This window comes from Elgaria multicarinata, chromosome 11 (assembly GCF_023053635.1).
Source record: "Elgaria multicarinata webbii isolate HBS135686 ecotype San Diego chromosome 11, rElgMul1.1.pri, whole genome shotgun sequence".
Classification (NCBI taxonomy): Eukaryota; Metazoa; Chordata; class Lepidosauria; order Squamata; family Anguidae; genus Elgaria; species Elgaria multicarinata.
The window spans coordinates 47,319,318-47,338,251 of NC_086181.1; the positions used below are offsets into that span (position 1 = coordinate 47,319,318).

At 51.7% G+C, this 18,934-nt stretch overlaps 1 protein-coding gene across 1 annotated transcript in view; it reads left to right on the forward strand.

Moving 5' to 3' along the window:
* The window catches only part of LOC134406936 (phosphatidylinositol 4,5-bisphosphate 3-kinase catalytic subunit alpha isoform-like), a 31,675-nt gene that overhangs the window by 7,548 nt on the left and 5,193 nt on the right, over nt 1–18,934 (forward strand). Inside the window, exons 6-18 of the mRNA XM_063138623.1 lie at nt 1,538–1,788; nt 2,902–3,144; nt 5,380–5,465; nt 6,187–6,292; nt 6,784–6,936; nt 7,428–7,562; nt 12,313–12,437; nt 12,556–12,637; nt 12,967–13,131; nt 14,928–15,031; nt 16,829–17,000; nt 17,696–17,802; nt 17,989–18,110. Of these exons, the coding sequence (XP_062994693.1) occupies nt 1,538–1,788; nt 2,902–3,144; nt 5,380–5,465; nt 6,187–6,292; nt 6,784–6,936; nt 7,428–7,562; nt 12,313–12,437; nt 12,556–12,637; nt 12,967–13,131; nt 14,928–15,031; nt 16,829–17,000; nt 17,696–17,802; nt 17,989–18,110 (1,851 nt within the window). The remainder of the gene's footprint in view (nt 1–1,537; nt 1,789–2,901; nt 3,145–5,379; nt 5,466–6,186; nt 6,293–6,783; nt 6,937–7,427; nt 7,563–12,312; nt 12,438–12,555; nt 12,638–12,966; nt 13,132–14,927; nt 15,032–16,828; nt 17,001–17,695; nt 17,803–17,988; nt 18,111–18,934) is intronic.

Sequence of the window (18,934 nt, forward strand, 5' to 3'; positions counted from 1 at the left end):
ACAAACCTCCCTAGGTCAACCTCCCACACTAGAGGCCTTCAAGAGGCAGCTGGACAACCATCTGTCAGGGATGCTTTAGGGTGGATTCCTGCATTGAGCAGGGGGTTGGACTCGATGGCCTTGTAGGCCCCTTCCGACTCTGCTATTCTATGATTCTATGATTCATGGGTTCCATTGTCGTACTGCTCTAACAGTCAGGAGGTTTTGTGGAACTCTCCACTTCTCAGAAGGATGAAATGTTAAGCTCAAGTTTTAAATGTGCGAACTTGAGGTTTTGTGCCTCTGACGAAACGGGCAGGTTCCACGGAAGCTTTATGCCAGACTAAATGCGTTAGTCTTTAAGGAGCTACCAGACTCTTTGTTGTTTTTAAGTTACAAGATGTCTCAACGCTTCATTTTATGGATATCCTAGTTGTGGCCCTTCCTCCAAGGATCTCAAACCATTTTCCTTTACACTGATTTATTTTTATAGCTACGGACGATCTTTCTGATCCATTTTCCTCTAAAACACAGACCCAAGCTGGGTTAGGAATTGACAGAGCCAAACCGGTATCAGCAAAGCTAGCATAAACTATGATAGGTAATGGTGCTGCTTTTTAAAAGCAGTCAGGTCACACCCAAATGCCTCCCCCAAAAGGGATGGATCCCCCATTTTTTTTGCGAGGCAGTAAAAGGTTGAGGCGATGCTGCCTCCGTTCGCAGGGAGTACTACAGCTGAGGCATTCTGATTAGAGAAAAGCCCCTAACCCTAACCCACAGTGCAGGGGCTTCTCTATACAACTTGTTTACCCCGACGTCGCTGCACATATTCTCATATAAGGACACAAAAGTCAGCCGTCCATTCGCAGTAACATCACGTTTTAAATGCAATAATGCGCATATTCGCATCTGCGATTTACCGTGACTTTTCGATTGTGTCCGAGTTTGCTCCACGTTATGGTTGTGTGTCGTTGGGGGAGTTAACTCGCATTTTGACAGGCAGGCGGAGCTTTGAGGGTAGGAGAACGTGATTGGGCAGTTTCTCGCATTCCCACGTATCGGTTGGCTCGTTTTTTCGTGCCGTTTTTAGGTTGAACTATCTGATCCACCCCACCGCCCCGCTCTGGTTTAGCTGTTATATCAATCTGTGGCGCTCCGCATAAAAGCTATATCACTTGATTTACCTCTGTTGGATCGTATATCCCTCAATGCGACAATGCACACGTGTGCATTTATAACTACACTACAAAAATAATACAGTAGATAAATCGCTGTTGCTGCTGCAGCGTGATGCTCTTTACCTACATCCGAATCAATGAAAAATCAGGTTTATATTTAATGAGGAGCCATCCCACTGTCGTATGGAGGAGGGTCAGGACGCCTCTGTGGTCTGAGGCCAGGCTGAGAGCCAGTGGCAGGCTAGAGGGGTCACCCCCCCGCCCCGCCCTTTTCAAAACTGCCCCTGCCCAAGTCCCATCATGTGCTGTCCGCTGTGCCACACTGGCTCACCCCAATGACGGTTGCTTGTCCTGCTTTTCCCCCCCTCCGTCTCCTGAAGGTCGGATCATAGTTACCATTTGGGTTATTGTGTCTCCAAACAACGACAAACAGAAATACACCCTCAAGACCCCCCACGACGCCCTGCCGGAGCAGGTGATCGCCGAGGCCATCCGGAAGAAGACACGCAGCATGCACCTCTCGCCCGAGCAGCTGCGCTTGTGCGTTCAGGAATACCAGGGGAAGTACCTGCTCAAGGTGTGCGGCTGCGACGAGTATTTGCTCGAGAAATACCCACTCAGCCAGTACAAGGTGAGGAAACCCTCCCCGCCCTCCAGTGGCAGCCCCGCCTCACCGCATCGTTTGCCCACGGGCCTCGTGCTCGGGCGAGGAGAAGGCGCCTCCCGGCTCCAAAGGGGAGAGTTTCCCCACAGTCAACTCAGGATTGCTGTTCTGTCGACTTGCTCCTGTTGCAGATTTGGGGTGCCGTTAAGCCTTAATGGGAGGGGAAAGGAGGGGAGGGGAGCGTGTGGAGAAAGCCTGCACCTCCTTGAGCAGAGATGGACAGATTAGACCTGCTGGCAGGAGACTGCGCCCCCACCCCCACCCCCACTGTGCATTGGAATCATAGAATCATGGAATCATAGAATAGTATGATGGCTGTCCAGCTGCCTCTTGAAGGCCTCTAGGGTGGGAGAGCCCACAACCTCCCTAGGTCACTGGTTCCATTGTCGTACTGCTCTAACAGTCAGGATGTTTTTCCTGATGTCCAGCTGGAATCAGGCTTCCTGTCACTGGAGCCTGTTATTCCGTGTCCTGCACTCTGGGAGGATGGAGAAGAGATCCTGGCCCTCCTCTGTGTGACAACCTTTTAAGTATTTGAAGAGTGCTCTCATGTCTCCCCTCCATCTTCTCTTCTCCAGGCTAAACATGCCCAGTTCTCTCAGTCTCTCTTCATGGGGCTTCATAGTGTGGGAGAGCCCACAAGCCTCCCTAGGTCATGGGTTTCCTTGAAGTACTGCTCTAACAGAAAGTTTTTCCTGTTGTCTAGGCGGAATCAGATTAGGGGACCATTGCAATCCAGTGGGCAGTGCTTTGGAATACTGGTCCACCTATAAAATGAATTTGGAAGCTTCAGCTGGGACAAAGCTACTCTGTTGTCACACAGAAGAGGGCCAGGATCTTTTCTCAATCATCCCAGAATGAAGGACCTCATTGGGTTCTAATATTTTGAGAGAGGGAGAAAAATGTCTCCCTGTCCACATTCTCCACACCAGGCATAGTTTTCTACACCTCTATCAGGTCTCCCCTGAGCCTCCTTTTTTCCAAGCTAAACAATCCCAGTTGATGGGATTCAGTTTGACCAGAAATCAGTGTTTTGACAAATGCTTTTGCCCTGTGCTGCCCTGCCTGTCTCTCCCCCAGTACATGAGGAACTGCATCACCATTGGCCGCCTGCCCCACCTGATGCTCATGAGCAAGGAGAGTCTCTACAGCCAGCTGCCGGCCAACGTGTTCGTGCTGCCCTCCTACGCGCGCCGCTCGGCCACCTCCTCGCACGTGAACGGAGACGTCCCCACCAAGTCGCTGTGGTCCATCAACAGCCTCTTGCGCATCAAGATCCTGTGCGCCACTTATGTGAACGTCAACATCCGGGATATAGATAAGGTTGGGAGTGAGCATATGAGCATCAGAAGAGCCCTGAGGCTGGATTAGACCCAGGGTCCCTCTAGTCCAGCACTCTGTTCCCACAGTGGCCAACCAGCCTTTGGCCAGGGACCAACAAGGCAGGTCATGGTGCCACAGCACCCTCCCACCCATGTTCCCCAGCAACTGGTGCACACAGGTTTACTGCCTTGAATACTGGAGGTAGGCCCAGACACGGCCAGGGCTCCCCAGGACGGGAGCAGGGTGCTGTACAAGCCCAGTTACACTGTCAGGATGACCAGCCCCTGCTCCCAGATCTGCCCTGGCCTCTCCTGTGCACCTGCTGTTCCCAAGGGCTCCACGTTTTCAGATGGTTCTGCACAGCTGCCATGTAAAACAATAAGTGCACACAATGCGGCCACTCCTGTGTGTGACCCGAAAAGTCTCATATTTATTTCTATGCGGCAACCACGATCTGTCACCCCGTGTGGACACGTATTTATTTATTTATTTAAAACATTTGTATCCCGACCTCTATCATTAAGATCTCAGGACGGCGTACAGATAAAAGCATACAGTATAAAACAATAAATATACACAGACTTGACCTTGGGGGAGCTGGGGGTGGCGACGGCCGACAGAAAGCTCTGGCGTGGGCTGGTCCATGAAGTCACGAAGAGTCGGAAACGACTGAACGAATAAACAACAACAACAAAAACCCAATTAAACCATGAACCAAGTTAAAACAATATATTATTTAAAAGCAGTGAAAGCAATTAAAACAGTTAATTGTATCTGTGTGGCAGCCCTAGCAACAGGAGAGAAAGAGGTCCGGAGAGCTCTGAGGCTAGGAGTCGAGGAACCTGGACCTTGCGGATCATAACGGGGAGTCTGGATACTCCGTGAGCAGAGTGAGGCCTGTCCTTGTAGAGTTACCAGCTGTTCACTAGTTAAAAGGGGTCAGCCTTTTTTCTCTTCATCGTCATTTATACCAGCCTTTCCCAACCTGGTCCCCTCCCAACGTGGCTGGCTGGGGCTTGCTGGGAGTTGTAGTCCAGCACAGCTGGAGGGCAACCGAGTTGTGGGAGGCTGGACTATACAAATAGCAAACTCATTCTCTGACTGTGGACCATTACGAAGCCAGAAATGGCACCCACCCACTCCCAATTGGGGTGGAGGAAGGGAAAGCGTGTCATGCCACCCCCACCCCCACCACAATCAGGACCTTTTCTATAATGTCTGGGAATGACATGCTTTCATAGAATCATAGAACAGCAGAGTTGGAAGGGGCCTCTTAAGGCCATCGAGTCCAGCGCCCCCTGCTCAATGCAGGAATCCACCCTAAAGCATCCCTGACAGATGGTTGTCCAGCTGCCGCTTGAAGGCCTCTAGCATGGGAGAGCCCACAACCTCCCTAGGTCACTGGTTCCATTGTCGTACTGCTCTAACAGTCGGGAGTTTTTTTCTGATCATAGGGGCTACAAGGCCATCGAGTCCAACCCCCTGCTCAATGCAGGAATGCACCCTAAAGCATCCCTGACTGGTGGCTGTCCAGCTGTCCCTTTAAATGCCCCCATTGGAGCAGTGTGCGTGTGTGTGGGGGGAATGATTCACCTCCAGAAAGCGCGTCATTCCAGACCACCACACTAATGGCAGCCTTAAAGGGGAAAGCGTGCCATACCAGGACATTATAGAAAATTACTGAAAATCCCTCCTGACACCCAGGATAGAACAAAAACCAGGACAAATCTGGGGAAACCCTGACCGTTGGTCACCCTACCATATGCAAGAGGGAGATGTCGGTTCAGGGAACACAAAGGTTTGCAAGAGTTTTTTTTTTAAAGTTAGAAAGGGAAACATAAGGGGTGAGAGGGCAGGAAGGACTTCAGAACAGCCCAAACTCAGCCTGCTCAGTGAGCACAAGATTCTGAACGACTTGGGCGGCGGAGGAGGAACATGGAAAACTGGAGCAGAGGGGAAATGGACTGGAGGGTATCCCTGTGGAGGGTGTGGCTGGATAGAACCCTGAACGGGTGCGTTCCCACGCTGCAATATTTTGCCCCTTGGATATCTTCTTGAACCGCTTAAACTAGAAGTCATAGTGGGCGATAAATATGGTGAGCAATTTTGCTAGATTTCCCCTGTGGGGGAGGGCGATGCAGGGCCTCCTTGGATTCTCTGGGAGGGGAAGGGGCTCGAAGAGTTAGACCAGGCGGATGCCGTGAATCCTGTTCTTCTCCCTTTCCCTCCTTCCAGATCTACGTCCGGACAGGAATCTTCCATGGTGGGGAACCCCTGTGTGACAACGTCAACACCCAGCGTGTCCCGTGCTCCAACCCTCGGTAACGTTGGGGGCTGGGATGGGGGTGGGGGTTAAAGGTAGCGTGGGGAGGTGCCTCCTGTTGTGTCAGACCGTTGGCCCATCTATTTATTTATTTATTTCATAGAATCATAGAATAGCAGAGTTGGAAGGGGCCTACAAGGCCATCGAGTCCAACCCCCCTGCTCAATGCAGGAATCCACAGATTCCTGCATTGAGCAGGGGGTTGGACTCGATGGCCTTGTAGGCCCCTTCCAACTCTATTCTACGATGAATGTATTTATTTATGAAAAGCATTTTCAATCTGCCCTTTACCCCTGGATTTAGAAGGGAGGGTTTGATACAAGAGCCATTAAATACCACCATATTGTATGATAAAATCATAAACGAAAGGAAATCAGAAGCATTTAAAAAAGAGGGTAAGCTAAACAAACCAGCATAATACTTTAACATCCAGCTCGTTGTCTGCACTGGCTGGCAGCAGTGGCGGCTCTGCAGGGGTTCAGGTGGGATGGTTGTTTTCTCAGCTGTACCTGGAGATGCTGCCGGGGGAATGATGCTGCCGGGCCTCTTCTGCATGCAAGCCGTGTGCTCTGCCGCCATCTATGGCCTCTTCCCTCATGGGGGAACAATACAGGGATGAGTGGATTCTGAACCCCAAAGAGGGTGGCCGGGGGTGGTGGAGGCAGGGGGTGGGTGTCCTCCCTTTTCCTGACCCCGGCACGCCCCCTCTTTACCGCCAGGTGGAACGAGTGGCTGTCGTACGATATCTATCTCACCGACCTGCCTCGAGCGGCTCGCCTCTGCGTTTCCATTTGCTCTGTGAAAGGCCGGAAGGGGGCAAAGGAGGTGAGCCCCTTTGGGGAGTAGGATCCGGAAGGTGCCGGTGGTCGGGGGGGGGTTAATCCATGCGTGAGTGGAGCCCCGGCCTTGTTCACTTCATTCCCCAACATGTGAGAGAACGAAGAGAGTCCAGCTGGGCACGGGTACGAAGCCTTCCCACTGCGGAGGCCCAGGCAGCCACTAAGTGAGGGGACTGGGCTTGCAGGTGAGGCAGTGCCGGAGCCCCAGTACCTGACAGAATCATAGAATAGCAGAGTTGGAAGGGGCCTACAAGGCCATCGAGTCCAACCCCCTGCTCAGTGCAGGAATCCACCCTAAAGCATCCCTGCCAGAATAGAATCATAGAATTCCTCTCTTTTTCGAAATGAAATGTTGCTGGGCAGCCCAGACTCACGGGCCGCCTGAATCTGTGGGGAGAGGGGGATGGAGGATCTCCCACTACCCTTGTGTCTGTGTCTGACTTCGGCCCCTCACGGCCTCCCTGCCCTGCCTGACAGGAGCACTGCCCCCTCGCCTGGGGCAACGTCAACCTCTTTGACTACAAAGACACCCTGGTGGCTGGGAAGATGGCGCTGAACCTTTGGCCCGTTCCCCACGGCCTGGAGGACTTGCTGAACCCCATTGGAGTGGGGGGCTCCAACCCCAATAAGGTGAGGCAGCGTGGCCCTTGTGATTCGCAACCCCCTTTCCAGAGTTTGACCTTGCAGTGGCCCAGTGAGGCAGCCACGGATGTGCCCGTCTCGTGGGTGGGGGAAGTTAAGGCTTCAAGGGATACGACCAAAGCGGAAACTCCCAGGCGGTGGCCCCCGGCCACAACCATTGCCCCCCCTCCTCCCCCCCATCCGTTGCACCCCTCCTGGGCTCATCCTGGCCTGTTTAAAGCCACTTCCCTGCCAGCGGCTACACCTCCTGGAGCGTGGCTAGTCTAGTCCAGGCCCTAGAAGGCTAGCAACCGCTGCTGGATCATTCAACGCCAAATCGCTGCTTGTCGAACACAAACCTTTAAGCAGCAGAGCCCCACACGTCTGGCTCCGTTTGAGGCAGGATAAACTCCCCAGTGTGACGACGCTAAAACTGAGCGCAGAGTCTCCAGCGAGGCCCGCTGAGGTCTTGACTTGCTGCCTGACTTTGCCCTCTGCAGGAGACCCCGTGCCTTGAGCTGGAATTCACCTGGTACAGCCACACAGTAAAGTTTGCCGACGCCACGGAAATCGAGGAGCACGCCAACTGGGCCATGTCTCGGGAACTCGGGCTGAACTACTGCATGGTGGGGCTGGTAAGAGACCAAGCGTTGTGGCTGCTGCAAGTGGGATGCTGACCCCAGGTACCAAGCTGAGAGCCAGAACACCGGCCGAAGCAAGCGGAAGGTCGCTGGCTCATAGAATCATAGAATCATAGAATAGCAGAGTTGGAAGGGGCCCACAAGGCCATCCAGTCCAACCCCCTGCTCACTACAGGAATCCACCCTAAAGCATCCCTGACAGAGGGTTGTCCAGCTGCCTCTTGAAGGCCTCTAGTGTGGGAGAGCCCACAACCTCCCTAGGGAACTGATTCCACCGTCGCACTGCTCTAACAGTCAGGAAGTTTTTCCTGATGTCCAGCCGGAATCTGGCTTCCTTTAACTTGAGCCCATTATTCTGTGTCCTGCACTCTGGGAGGATCGAGAAGAGATCCTGGCCCTCCTCTGTGTGACAACCTTTTAAGTATTTGAAGAGTGCTCTCATGTCTCCCCTCAATCTTCTCTTCTCCAGGCTAAACATGCCCAGTTCTTTCAGTCTCTCTTCATAGGGCTTTGTTTCTAGACCTCTGATCATCCTGGTTGCCCTCTTCTGAACACGCTCCAGCTTGTCTGCGTCCTTCTTGAATTGTGGAGCCCAGAACTGGGCACAATACTCTAGATGAGGCCTAACCGGGGCCGAATAGAGAGGAACCAGTACCTCACGTGATTTGGAAGCTATACTTTTATTAATGCAGCCCAAAATAGCATTTGCCTTTCTTGCAGCCATATCGCACTGTTGGCTCATATTCAGCTTGCGATCTACAACAATTCCAAGATCTTTTTCGTTTGTAGTATTGCTGAGCCAAGTGTCCCCCACCTTGTAACTGTGCATTTGGTTTCTATTCCCTAAATGTAGAACTTGGCATTTATCCCTATTAAATTTCATTCTGTTGTTTTCAGCCCAGCACTCTAGCCTATCAAGATCACTTTGAAGTTTGTTTCTGTCTTCCAGGGTATTAGCTATCCCACCCAATTTTGTGTCATCTGCAAATTTGATCAGCGTTCCCTGCACCTCCTCGTCCAAATCATTAATAAAAATGTTGAAGAACACTGGGCCCGGGACTGAGCCCTGCGGTACCCCACTCGTTACCCCTCTCCAGTTTGAGAAGGTTCCATTGATAAGTACTCTTTGAGTCCGATTCTGTAGCCAACTGTGAATCCACCTAATAGTTGTTCCATCTAGCCCACTTTTAGCTAGTTTGTTAATCAGAATGTCATGTGGTACTTTGTCAAAAGCTTTGCTGAAGTCAAGATATATGACGTCCACAGCATTCTCACAGTCCACAAGGGAAGTTATCCTATCAAAAAATGAGATCAAATTAGTCTGACAGGATTTGTTCCTGACAAATCCATGTTGGCTTCTAGTAATCACTGCATTGATTTCAAGGTGTTTACAGATTTACTTCTTTATAATCTGCTCCAGAATTTTCCCAGGGATGGATGTCAGGCTGACTGGTCTGTAGTTCCCAGGTTCCTCCTTTTTGCCCTTTTTGAAGATAGGGACAACGTTAGCCCTCCTCCAGTCGTCCGGCACCTCACCCGTCTTCCATGATTTTGCAAAGATAATAGACAAAGGTTCTGAGAATTCTTCCGCTAGCTCCTTCATTACTCTAGGATGCAGTTCATCGGGCCCTGGAGATTTAAACTCATTCAAGGAAATTAGGTGTTCTTTGACCATTTGTTTATCAATCTCAACTGCAATCCTGCCCCCTCAACTTCTGCTTCACTTTTTCCAGGGGGGTCATAGACCCGCTTTTGGGAGAAGACCGAGGCAAAGTAGGAATTGAGCACTTTAGCCTTTTCTTTGTCGTCTGTTATCAATTTGCCATCCTCATTAAGCAGTTGAACCACCATTTCTTTCCTCTGCCTTTTACTACTCACGTATCTGAAGAAAGCCTTTTTATTGCTTTTAGCATCCCTCGCTAATCTCAGCTCATTCTGAGCTTTAGCCTTCCTGACGCCATTTTGGCACTTCTGTGCCACCTGTCTGTACTCTTCTTTTGTAGCCTGGCCTTCCTTCCACTTCCTATATGTATCCCTTTTTGTTTTCAGGTCATCTCTAAGCTTTTTGTGGAGCCACATTGGATTCCTCTGTTGTCTTCTATCTTTTCTCCTTGTTAGAATTGTTTGTAACTGTGCCTTTAAAATTTCATTTTTTAAATACTCCCACCCATCCTGCACTCCTTTTCTCATTAGGCTCACTTGCCATGGGACCTTACTTATCATAGTTCTGAGTTTATTAAAATCAGCTTTCCTAAAATCCAGAGTACGTGTATGGCTACACTCAACGTTTGTCTCCTTCATAATCAAGAATCCAAGTATGACGTGGTCACTTTCCCCCAGAGTTCCCGTAACTGCCACTTTATCCACTAAGTCATCCCTATTGGTCAATATCAAGTCAAAGATTGCCGATCCTCTAGTTCCTTCCTCCACTTTCTGTAGGAGAAAGTTATCACCCACACATGTCAGGAATTTCTTGGAAGGGCCGCTTTTGGCAGTATTGGTCTCCCAACAGATATCAGGGTAATTGAAGTATCCCCATCACTACTACATCACACTTCCTTGAAACACTGGCAATTTGTTTCTCAAAAGTTTCGTCCTCGTCTTCTCCTTGATTGGGTGGTCGGTAGTAGCTTTGTAAGCTCTCTTAAAAATCTCACAAAGACTGTAATCTTAGGGGCCCACAAAACCCGTGAGGAGTTAAGTCTGGGTCAAAGCGCTTAGGATTGCAAGGGGAGGCCGGTCCGTGAGGGCGCTTGGGATAGAGCCCCACCAGGCTCAAGCTGCCCTCCGTCCCCTCCTACCTGTCTCCTCGCTTACTGCCAGCCCAGGGTGGGGTGGGTGCGGCGGGTGGCAGGTTGTCTCTGGGAGAGCTCCTTTAGAGTTTGGACTGGTTCTGACCGAATCCCAGAGCGGATTCAATGCCCCACTGACACCGAAGCCGCCAGCCTCCGCTGGCAGGACATGAAGACAACATTCCTCTCCAGAGCGATTGGCATTCAGAGGTACAGTGCCTCGGAATGTGGAGGTTCTATATAGCCATCATGGCCAACAGCCACTGATCATTAGGCTTTATTTAGTTATTACGTATTTATACTGCCCAACAGCCAAGGCTCTCTGGGCAGTTTACAATTAAAACCATGGTATATAAACATCAAGATTTAAAACTTTAACAACGTCATATAAAACCAGAAGACGTTATAGTCCAGGGAAAGCTTGTCTAAAAATATGTTTTCAGAAGGCATTTGAAGAATGTTCCCTTTTCTGCCTCCTGAAGGAGTTTACTTTTTCCTCCTCCCGAACCACATGAGGGAGGGTTTTCCAGAGGGTGGGGGCTGCCACAGAGAAGGCCCCGCCATCGAGGTTCTTTGTGATGACAGTCTGTTTGTCTTGGAATGACGAGCAGGGCCTCCTCTGAAGAGCTTAAATGTTGTCTGGGTGTGTATAAGGGAGCGTGGTCTGCCGGGTATCCTGATCCCAAGTTGTTTAGGGCTTTGTAGGATAATAACATCACCTTGTACGTGGCTCAGAAGCTAACAGGCAGCCAGTGCAGATCTCTTAACCCAGGTGTTATGTGGGCAGGTATGTAACAAATAAGTAAGGAATATAGGAACAGAGGAAGCTGCCTTTATACCGAGTGAGAACCTTGGTCCCTCTGGCCCATATTGTTGAATGGGATGGGCAGCAGTGCCTCTTCCTCCAGGGTTTCAGGCAGGGCTCTTCCCTAGCTCCACCCGGGGATGGAACCTGGGGGGCCCTGCCTGCAAACACAAGGGCCCTTTTAAAAAGCCCTCGCAGCTAATGGCCACTACCACCCCCTCTTGTGGTTGTGAGTTCCATGAGTGAGTTCTGCATTGTGTTTTACCCATCCTTCGCAGCGCCTGGAGTCTGAAGAGTCCAGGGTTGAGGATGGCTGGTCCTTGTGCAGATGCCCCAGGGGGAAATCGGCACGGATGCTCAAGGTGCAGAAGACCCTTGAAAGCCCTCCTAATTCTAAATGCAGCTTTTGTGCCTCTTTGCTGCATGGAGTTGGGATCTAGTGGGAGAAGGATGGTCCTCACGGGGGAGTGGGGAAGGACTGCAGGCCCAGGGGGGCTTGTAGGCCCAGGATTGGGCAAAAAGTGGGATACAAATTAATAATAATAATAATAATAATAATAATAATAATAATAATAATAATAATAGGTGAGGCTTTTCTGGCACCACCTCCCTGCTTCATTCGCAGAATGTTATGGGGGCTGCACATGCCGCTGTCTTCCACCCCCTTCTTCTGTCTTTTTGGTTACTGCAGAAGACCTGTTAAGGAAAGGAAGGCAAAACCGCCCCCGCCCCCTCCCCCTGCCTTCTGAGTGGTAGTGTCAGGAAGCCTGCATAGTTAAACACCCCCCCGCACTTTCCCAAGCCTGGGATAAGAGGCAGAGAACGTCGCGGAGAACACCTGAAGGCCGCTCGCTAGATAAAACAAAACCGCAGGGTCTTGCATAAGAAAGAAGACAAGGAAGGATCTCCCTCGTTTCCATAGTGAAACCTTCCCTACTTGAGAGCGTCTGGATGTAGGGCGCATGGATCCAAGGTGGCCCCTGTTGGGCTCGTGCCTTGTTTGCTACCTAATTGGCCACCCGCTAGCGGGAGCGTCCAGCTCCGTGCAGAGCAGTCTCAGGCGATGCATCTCTGGAATGGGGATGGGCTGTCCTGGGGCAGCAGGGGGCCCTTTCGGTCACGTTCTCCTCCCGCTTGCTTCTTCCAGAGTAACCGCCTGGCCCGAGACAGCTCCCTTGATGAGAGCGAACTGGAGCAGCTCCGGAACATCTGCAACCGGGACCCCCTTTCGGAGATCACAGAACAAGAGAAGGACTTCCTGTGGCGCCACCGGTGCGTGGGCTCCTGGGCACAGAGTCAGCTGGAGCGGACGCGGGCAGCAGAGGGGCACAGGGAGGGGGTGAGAAGCCAGAGGGCTGCTCTGATCTGACCACTCCTTCCCCCCCCCCAGGCACTACTGCGTCAACATACCGGAGACCCTCCCCAAATTACTACTGTCTGTCAAGTGGAATTCGCGGGATGAGGTGGCACAGGTGAGGTTACACAGGAGAAGAGGAGGCGGCCTCAGGCCGAGTCGGAACGCAGCCCAGTGTCGCAGGCACTGACTGGCAGCAGCGGCTCTCCAGGGTTCAGGGCAGAGTTTTTTCCAGCTCTACCTGGAGATGCTGCCGGGGGTCGAACCCGGGACCTTGTGCCTGCAACGCAGAGGCTCCACCACTGAGCTACAGGCTCTCCACTGTGTGGTGTGAGGCAGGTGTCCCTCCCCCCCTGCCCCCTCCCCACCCCCTGGCCGTGGCTGGGCGTTGTCCGTTTCCACCCTGAGTAATTCCCGCCGTGTGCTCCCCACCCGCTGCCCCCGTAGATGTACTGCCTCCTCCGGGAGTGGCCTCTGATCAAACCCGAACTCTCTATGGAGCTGCTGGACTGCAACTTCCCAGACCCCGTGGTGAGGGAGTTTGCGCTGAAGTGCCTCGTGAAGGGGCTCACGGACGACAAGCTCTCGCAGTATCTCATCCAGCTGGTGCAGGTAACAGGCCCCGTCCCAGCCACACGGGACTGCAGCTCTCGGACCGGGCTTAAAGGGGGGTTCGCGCGTCCCGCAATGGCTACAGGTGCCCCCCGGATAAAGCAGCTGCAGAAAGTTAATCACGGGAGCGTCAGGGCCACCCTCGATGAGATGCCGGGAGCCTCTGAACTGGCCGTGACAAGGAGGGCTTTAAGGACGTCAGTAGCCGGTGCGAGTCCTCCAGTCCGGATTGGGGTGCTGGCAAGTATGGGGCCTGGGCAAGGGAGGGGGCTTTAACATCCCCCTCCCGCTGCAGCCCCATAAAAATAGGTGGTGACGTTGAGGGACTTGAAACATTAGGTTCAAATTCCAGGTGTTTCTGGCAATTTGGGGCCCTGGAGAAGCATAGCAGGGAGATTCCTCCGAGAGAGGGGGGCTGCTCCCTCCCCCTTTTGACTGGCGGGTGGGGTGGGGGGCTTCTGTGCCCTTAGCAGATGCATCACAGGAAGGAATTCAACAGAGAAAGCTCTCCGCAGGGCATTGCCATTGGTTACTGCTGCTGACAATCCCACCCCCACCCATCCCGTTGCCAAGCTGGTGGCTTTGCCAAGAGCCCCATGCGGTTGGTTGACGTTGCACCCGTGGGAGTCTGTGACAGTTCTCCCCGTCGATCGATCACTAGGAATCTTGCTCGGCTTTCGGAATGTGATATTCCAACAGAGTTTGGAGAAGTTGATCTCCAGCTGAGGGATTAGGAGGAGGAGGAGGAGAAGGATGCGGCAGTTTGAACGGGGGGCGGGAGAGAAACTCACCTTGTTCTCTGAGGGTCTTTTACCTGCAGCAGGAGGGCCTGTTTGCTCCCAATATGCTCTGTCAATAAAGTTAATAAGGCAAGGAGGTCGTGAAAGCCAGTGTGGTGCAGTGGCTGAAGTGTTGGACTGGGAGTCGGGAGATCCGGGTTCTAGTCCCCACTCGGCCATGGAAACCCACTGGGTGACTTTGGGCCAGTCACAGGCTCTCAGCCCAGCCTACCTCACAGGGTTGTTGTTGTGAGGATAAAATAGAGAGGAGGAGGATTACGTACACCGCCTTGGGTTCCTTGGAGGAAAAAAGGCAGGATATAAATGCAATAATATATGTGAAGTACTGCTACAATTCCTCTGCTGAGGTCCTTTTCTGTGTTCTCCCGCTGTCAGGGGCGTGGCAGGTGCCCACGAGAGACACGCATTGTTTGTCTGAGTCCAGATTGTGGGGTACCCCCCTCCCCCCGAGGGATAGGTCTAGCCCCATGACGACCAGCTTTCAGAAGGGCGGTAAAGGCAACCTGTATGCCGCCCTGAGATCTTAATGATGTAGGGTGGGATACAAATGTTTTGAATAAATAAATAATGTTGTCTGAGCAAGCCTGTAAGGCCTTTTGAAAAGGTGCCTCCTTGAAATGTGTGGGTTTTTTTTAAAATCCTGCTATGTTTCTGTTGTTGGTGTTACTTTTATTGAAAACTATTGAATTTTGTTTTATTTATCATAACCTACCTTGACTGTGCGTTGTACAGAAAGGAGGATAAAGTAAACTAAATTGTGCAGAGGGAACGCAGCCCAGTTGCTGTAACTGTCCTGGAACCTTCTCATTGCTTGGAAGGAAGGCGGGGCAGCATAACACTATGAAAATGCCATGGTGGCGAGAGCAGCGCCTGTTGGACTTCTGCCTGTTGTGCAGCTGAGAGAGGGCGCGTGCCCAGCTCCCTTCCTGCATGACATCCCCCCACCCCCCAGCTAGAGATCCAGCTGTCTGACCGCTTTGACTCTCCTTCCGGAAGGTTCTCAAATACGAGCAGTACCTGGACAACCCCCTGGCCCGCTTCCTTACCATGAAGGCTTTGACAAACCAACGGATCGGGCACTTTTACTTCTGGCATCTCAAGTAAGTGCCAGCAAGAGGGGAGGCCTGGCGGAGGCGGGTGGGCAGGTTGGGTGGCGACGGTAGAGGTTGGCCAAGGTTCTCGGGAGCCGTAGGCTGGCCACCTGAGGTAGGGGCAGGGCGCTTCTCTGGCTACTTATTTTTAATGTTTTTGAAATGCCTTTCCATGCCTCAAGTGTACTAAGAAGATATTCTCTTTTTAAAATAAATAAAATGCCAGCAGCAGCTGTAAAACACGACTTAAAAATACCAACCTCCATGACAAAATGCAGAGGCATAGTCATCACTACAGGAAATTATTATTATTATTATCATCATCATCATCATCATCATCATCATTTGAAAACACCCTGAAAACATCCTAAAATTTCACTGGATAGGCCTGCCGGAATAGATCAGTCTTTAGAATTTAAAAAAGCAATAAAGACTGATCTATTCCAGCAGGCCTATCCAGTGAAATTTTAGGATATTTTCAGGATGTTTTAATCATGTATGGTATGTTTTAATCCGTTTTAATGTGTATTTTATATCATGTTTTTATACTGTTTGTTTTATACTTTGAATGGTTTTAGTTTTTGTGAACCGCCCAGGGAGCTTCGGCTATCGGGCGGTATAAAAATGCAATAAATAAATAATAATTATAATAATAATTTGTGAACCGCCCAGAGAGCTTTGGCTATTGGGCGGTATAAAAATGCAATAAATAAATGAATAAATATACCGCCTCATAGCTAAGGCTCTCTGGGCAGTTTACATAGGATAAAAACATTTAAAAACAACATACAAAAATTTTAAATCACAAAAACATACAATTTAAAACCACAAAAACATACAAAAACAAGTCGAGGCTAATTATATATTGCTAAATGCCTGGGAGAAGAGAAAAGTCTTGACCAGGCGCCGAAAAGATAACCATGACGGCGCCAGGCGGGCCTCGTCAAGGAGATTGTTTCACAGTTGTTTATGTAGCACCATCGGTGTGCATGGGACTTCACAGAGTTCAACAGGACAGGCCCCTGCCCCAATCTGCTTACAGATCAAAATTCAGCGTAGGGGAAACCATAGAGGAAAGTGGGGGGGGGCTCCTTGCCATAAGGTGAAGGAGTCCCACACACAGGTCACAGGGGGAGAAATGGATACAAGGAGCTGGCTTCTACTGGGCCAGGCCAGACCGTTTGGTCGTCTTCCCATAATATTCTACCTGGTTGGTTGGTTTCTTTATTTACTGGAGATGCCGGGAATTGGACCTGGGGACTCTGCCATTGCAAAGCGTGTGCTCTGCCCCTGAGCTGTGATCCTTCCTTTTGAAAATAACATAAGGTTCCAGTCCTCATGCTTCTGACTCGAGGGCTGATTTAAATAGGAGCCTAGGACGCTGCCTTACACTGAGGTCCAAAACAGCCCCATCCATGCGCAAGACAGAGGTTTCAGGAGCCTTGGAGAAACCACAAGTTTTGCAGAAGTCCCAAAAATTGTATGGGGGGGGAACAAAAGGGGGTCCCAAATGGCCTAATGATTGCTGGGCTATGTGGGCACAGAATGCTGGCTGACCACTGGGCTGTGGGGAACGGATTGGAGTGTTGCAGAAGAGGGCAGGGCCAGCCAGCTGGCATCCTGAACACCAGCGCTCCACCACGACCAGATTTTGTCACAGGTCCGATCTTCGTGCTCTGCTGCCGTCACTGCCCATTTGTGTTCCGAAGGGACATTCCCGGAAGGATCAAGCCGGCCTGGGGCCTTTCAGACCCGGATGGGCTGTGAGGAGCGGCACGTTGAGACGGACTTTTTTGCCTCCTGCAGGTCGGAGATGCACAGCAAGCCGGTCTCCCAGCGCTTTGGGCTCATGCTGGAGGCCTTCTGCCGCGGCTGCGGGATGTACCTCAAACACCTGAACCGGCAAGTGGAGGCCATGGAGAAACTCATCAACCTCACCGACATCCTCAAGCAAGAGAAGAAAGACGAGACGCAGAAGGTATCCACCCTGGATTCCGTCGCCCCCGCCGTTCGGCTCGCCTCCTCGTTGCCACCTGGTCACAGACAGGGGCCAATACACACCGACTTGCACGTACTCAGAGAGGTTAAAGCCAGAGCTTGAGTTATGGGGAGAAAGGGGTGCATAAAGAAGTCCACGAATCACCTGCAAATCACGCGCCCCTTCTAAAAACAGTAGCTAAAGAGTCGCCAGGCCGTCTCTGCACCCCACTGTAATTTGGACACTGAGAAAAGCCCCTGCCCTCTTTCCTCAGCAGGCAAATTAAGGAACCGGGCGGATTTAAGCTGGGAACCTTTTTCTTCCCATGGGCCAAATTCCATTTGAGTGCCGCTCTCAGTGGGTTCAGGAGGGCGGAAGGCCAAAGGGGACGGAGACGGGCATATTGTCGCTGCCAGCTCTTCCTGCCAGGGACTCCGCCTTTGGTGGGGCGTGCGGAAGGGGCCATGGCATTCTAAGGGAGCCCCCAGGGCTGGGTTGGGACCCCAGGTCTGAAGTTCCCTCCCCCCCACCTGATTTAAGCAGTGGTTAATTTTACAAAAAAGGGGTGGCTGGGGTTACAGGAGCAGTGAAGGGAAGTCCTCTGCACATGCTCAGAGGCACTTTTTATGTGTGTGTTTGTCTGTTCCCCACCCCCACCCCTGTGTGTCTTTTGCTCCCCTCACCCTCCTCACAAGATGCAGATGAAGTTCCTGGTGGAACAGATGAGGCGGCCGGATTATATGGAGGCGCTTCAGGGCTTCATCTGTCCTCTCAACCCCGTCCACCAGCTGGGCAACCTCCGGTGAGACCGAACTTCTCCCCTGACGAGGGAAGGGCTTGGCGGCCATTTGACGCGGCGAGGGAGGGTGGCGGGTGGGCAAGGCAGGGTAGCAGGCCGGGTTGCCCGGGTTCCCGGAGAGAGAGGGTTGGGAGAACGGGGACAGCGCCTCCGAGGGAACAGCTGCAACAGATGTTCCTTCTCTGCCAGATTGGACGAGTGCCGGATCATGTCGTCTGCCAAGCGCCCGTTGTGGCTGAACTGGGAGAACCCGGACATCATGTCGGAGCTGCTCTTCACAAACCACGAGATCATATTTAAAAATGGAGACGGTGAGAGCAGGAGAGCTCAGCCAGGAAGGGAGGCCAGGCTGTGGGCCGGGGGGCACAGGACCGCTTGTGGGTTTCCCGTGGTCTGCCTGCCGGCCACCGTGTGAACGGAGTGCTGGGCCAGATGGACCCTTGGCTGACCCAGCTTCAGGGCTCTTCTTCTCTTCTTAAGAACGGGAGCGCTGGATGGTGCAAGCCCAAAGGCCACCTGTCTCCTGCCTTTGGGGCTTCAGGCGTAATTGCAACATCCATCTCCTGGTGCAAGCCCACTGCCTGGCGTCTAGCAGTCAGGTGTATTTATCTAGCCCTTAAAACAAATGTGTGGTACTAGCCATTAGTATCCCGTATGAGCTTGCCTGGTTTTTAAGTCCTTCCAAGGAGGCCCTCCTCTCAGTACCGCAGCCATCAGAGGGATGTGAGGCAGGGCCTTCTCGGTGGTCGCTCCCAGTCTCTGGAACTCCCTGCTGAGAGAGGCTAGGTTGGCTCCCTCCCTGTTCTCTTTCTGCTCGCAGGCAAAGGCTTTTTTATTTAGGCAGGACTTGGGCGCATAAGAGTGCAATCTTATGCGTGTTTGGATAGAAAAAAGTCCCACAGCTCTGCTGGCCAGGGAATGCCGAGAGTTGAAGGACTTTTCCCCCCTGCCTAAACATTCACAGGGTTGCCCCCAAAGCTGGTCCTTTGCTGAAGAGGTTTTCTTTTAAATTTGCTAGTGCTGTTTATTTTTTTGATTGCACTGTTTAAATTGTGCTTTTAATTTATCTGTTGTTATGTTACGTTTTAATTATAGGGTGACCCTATGGAAAGGAGGACAGGGCTCCTGTATCTTT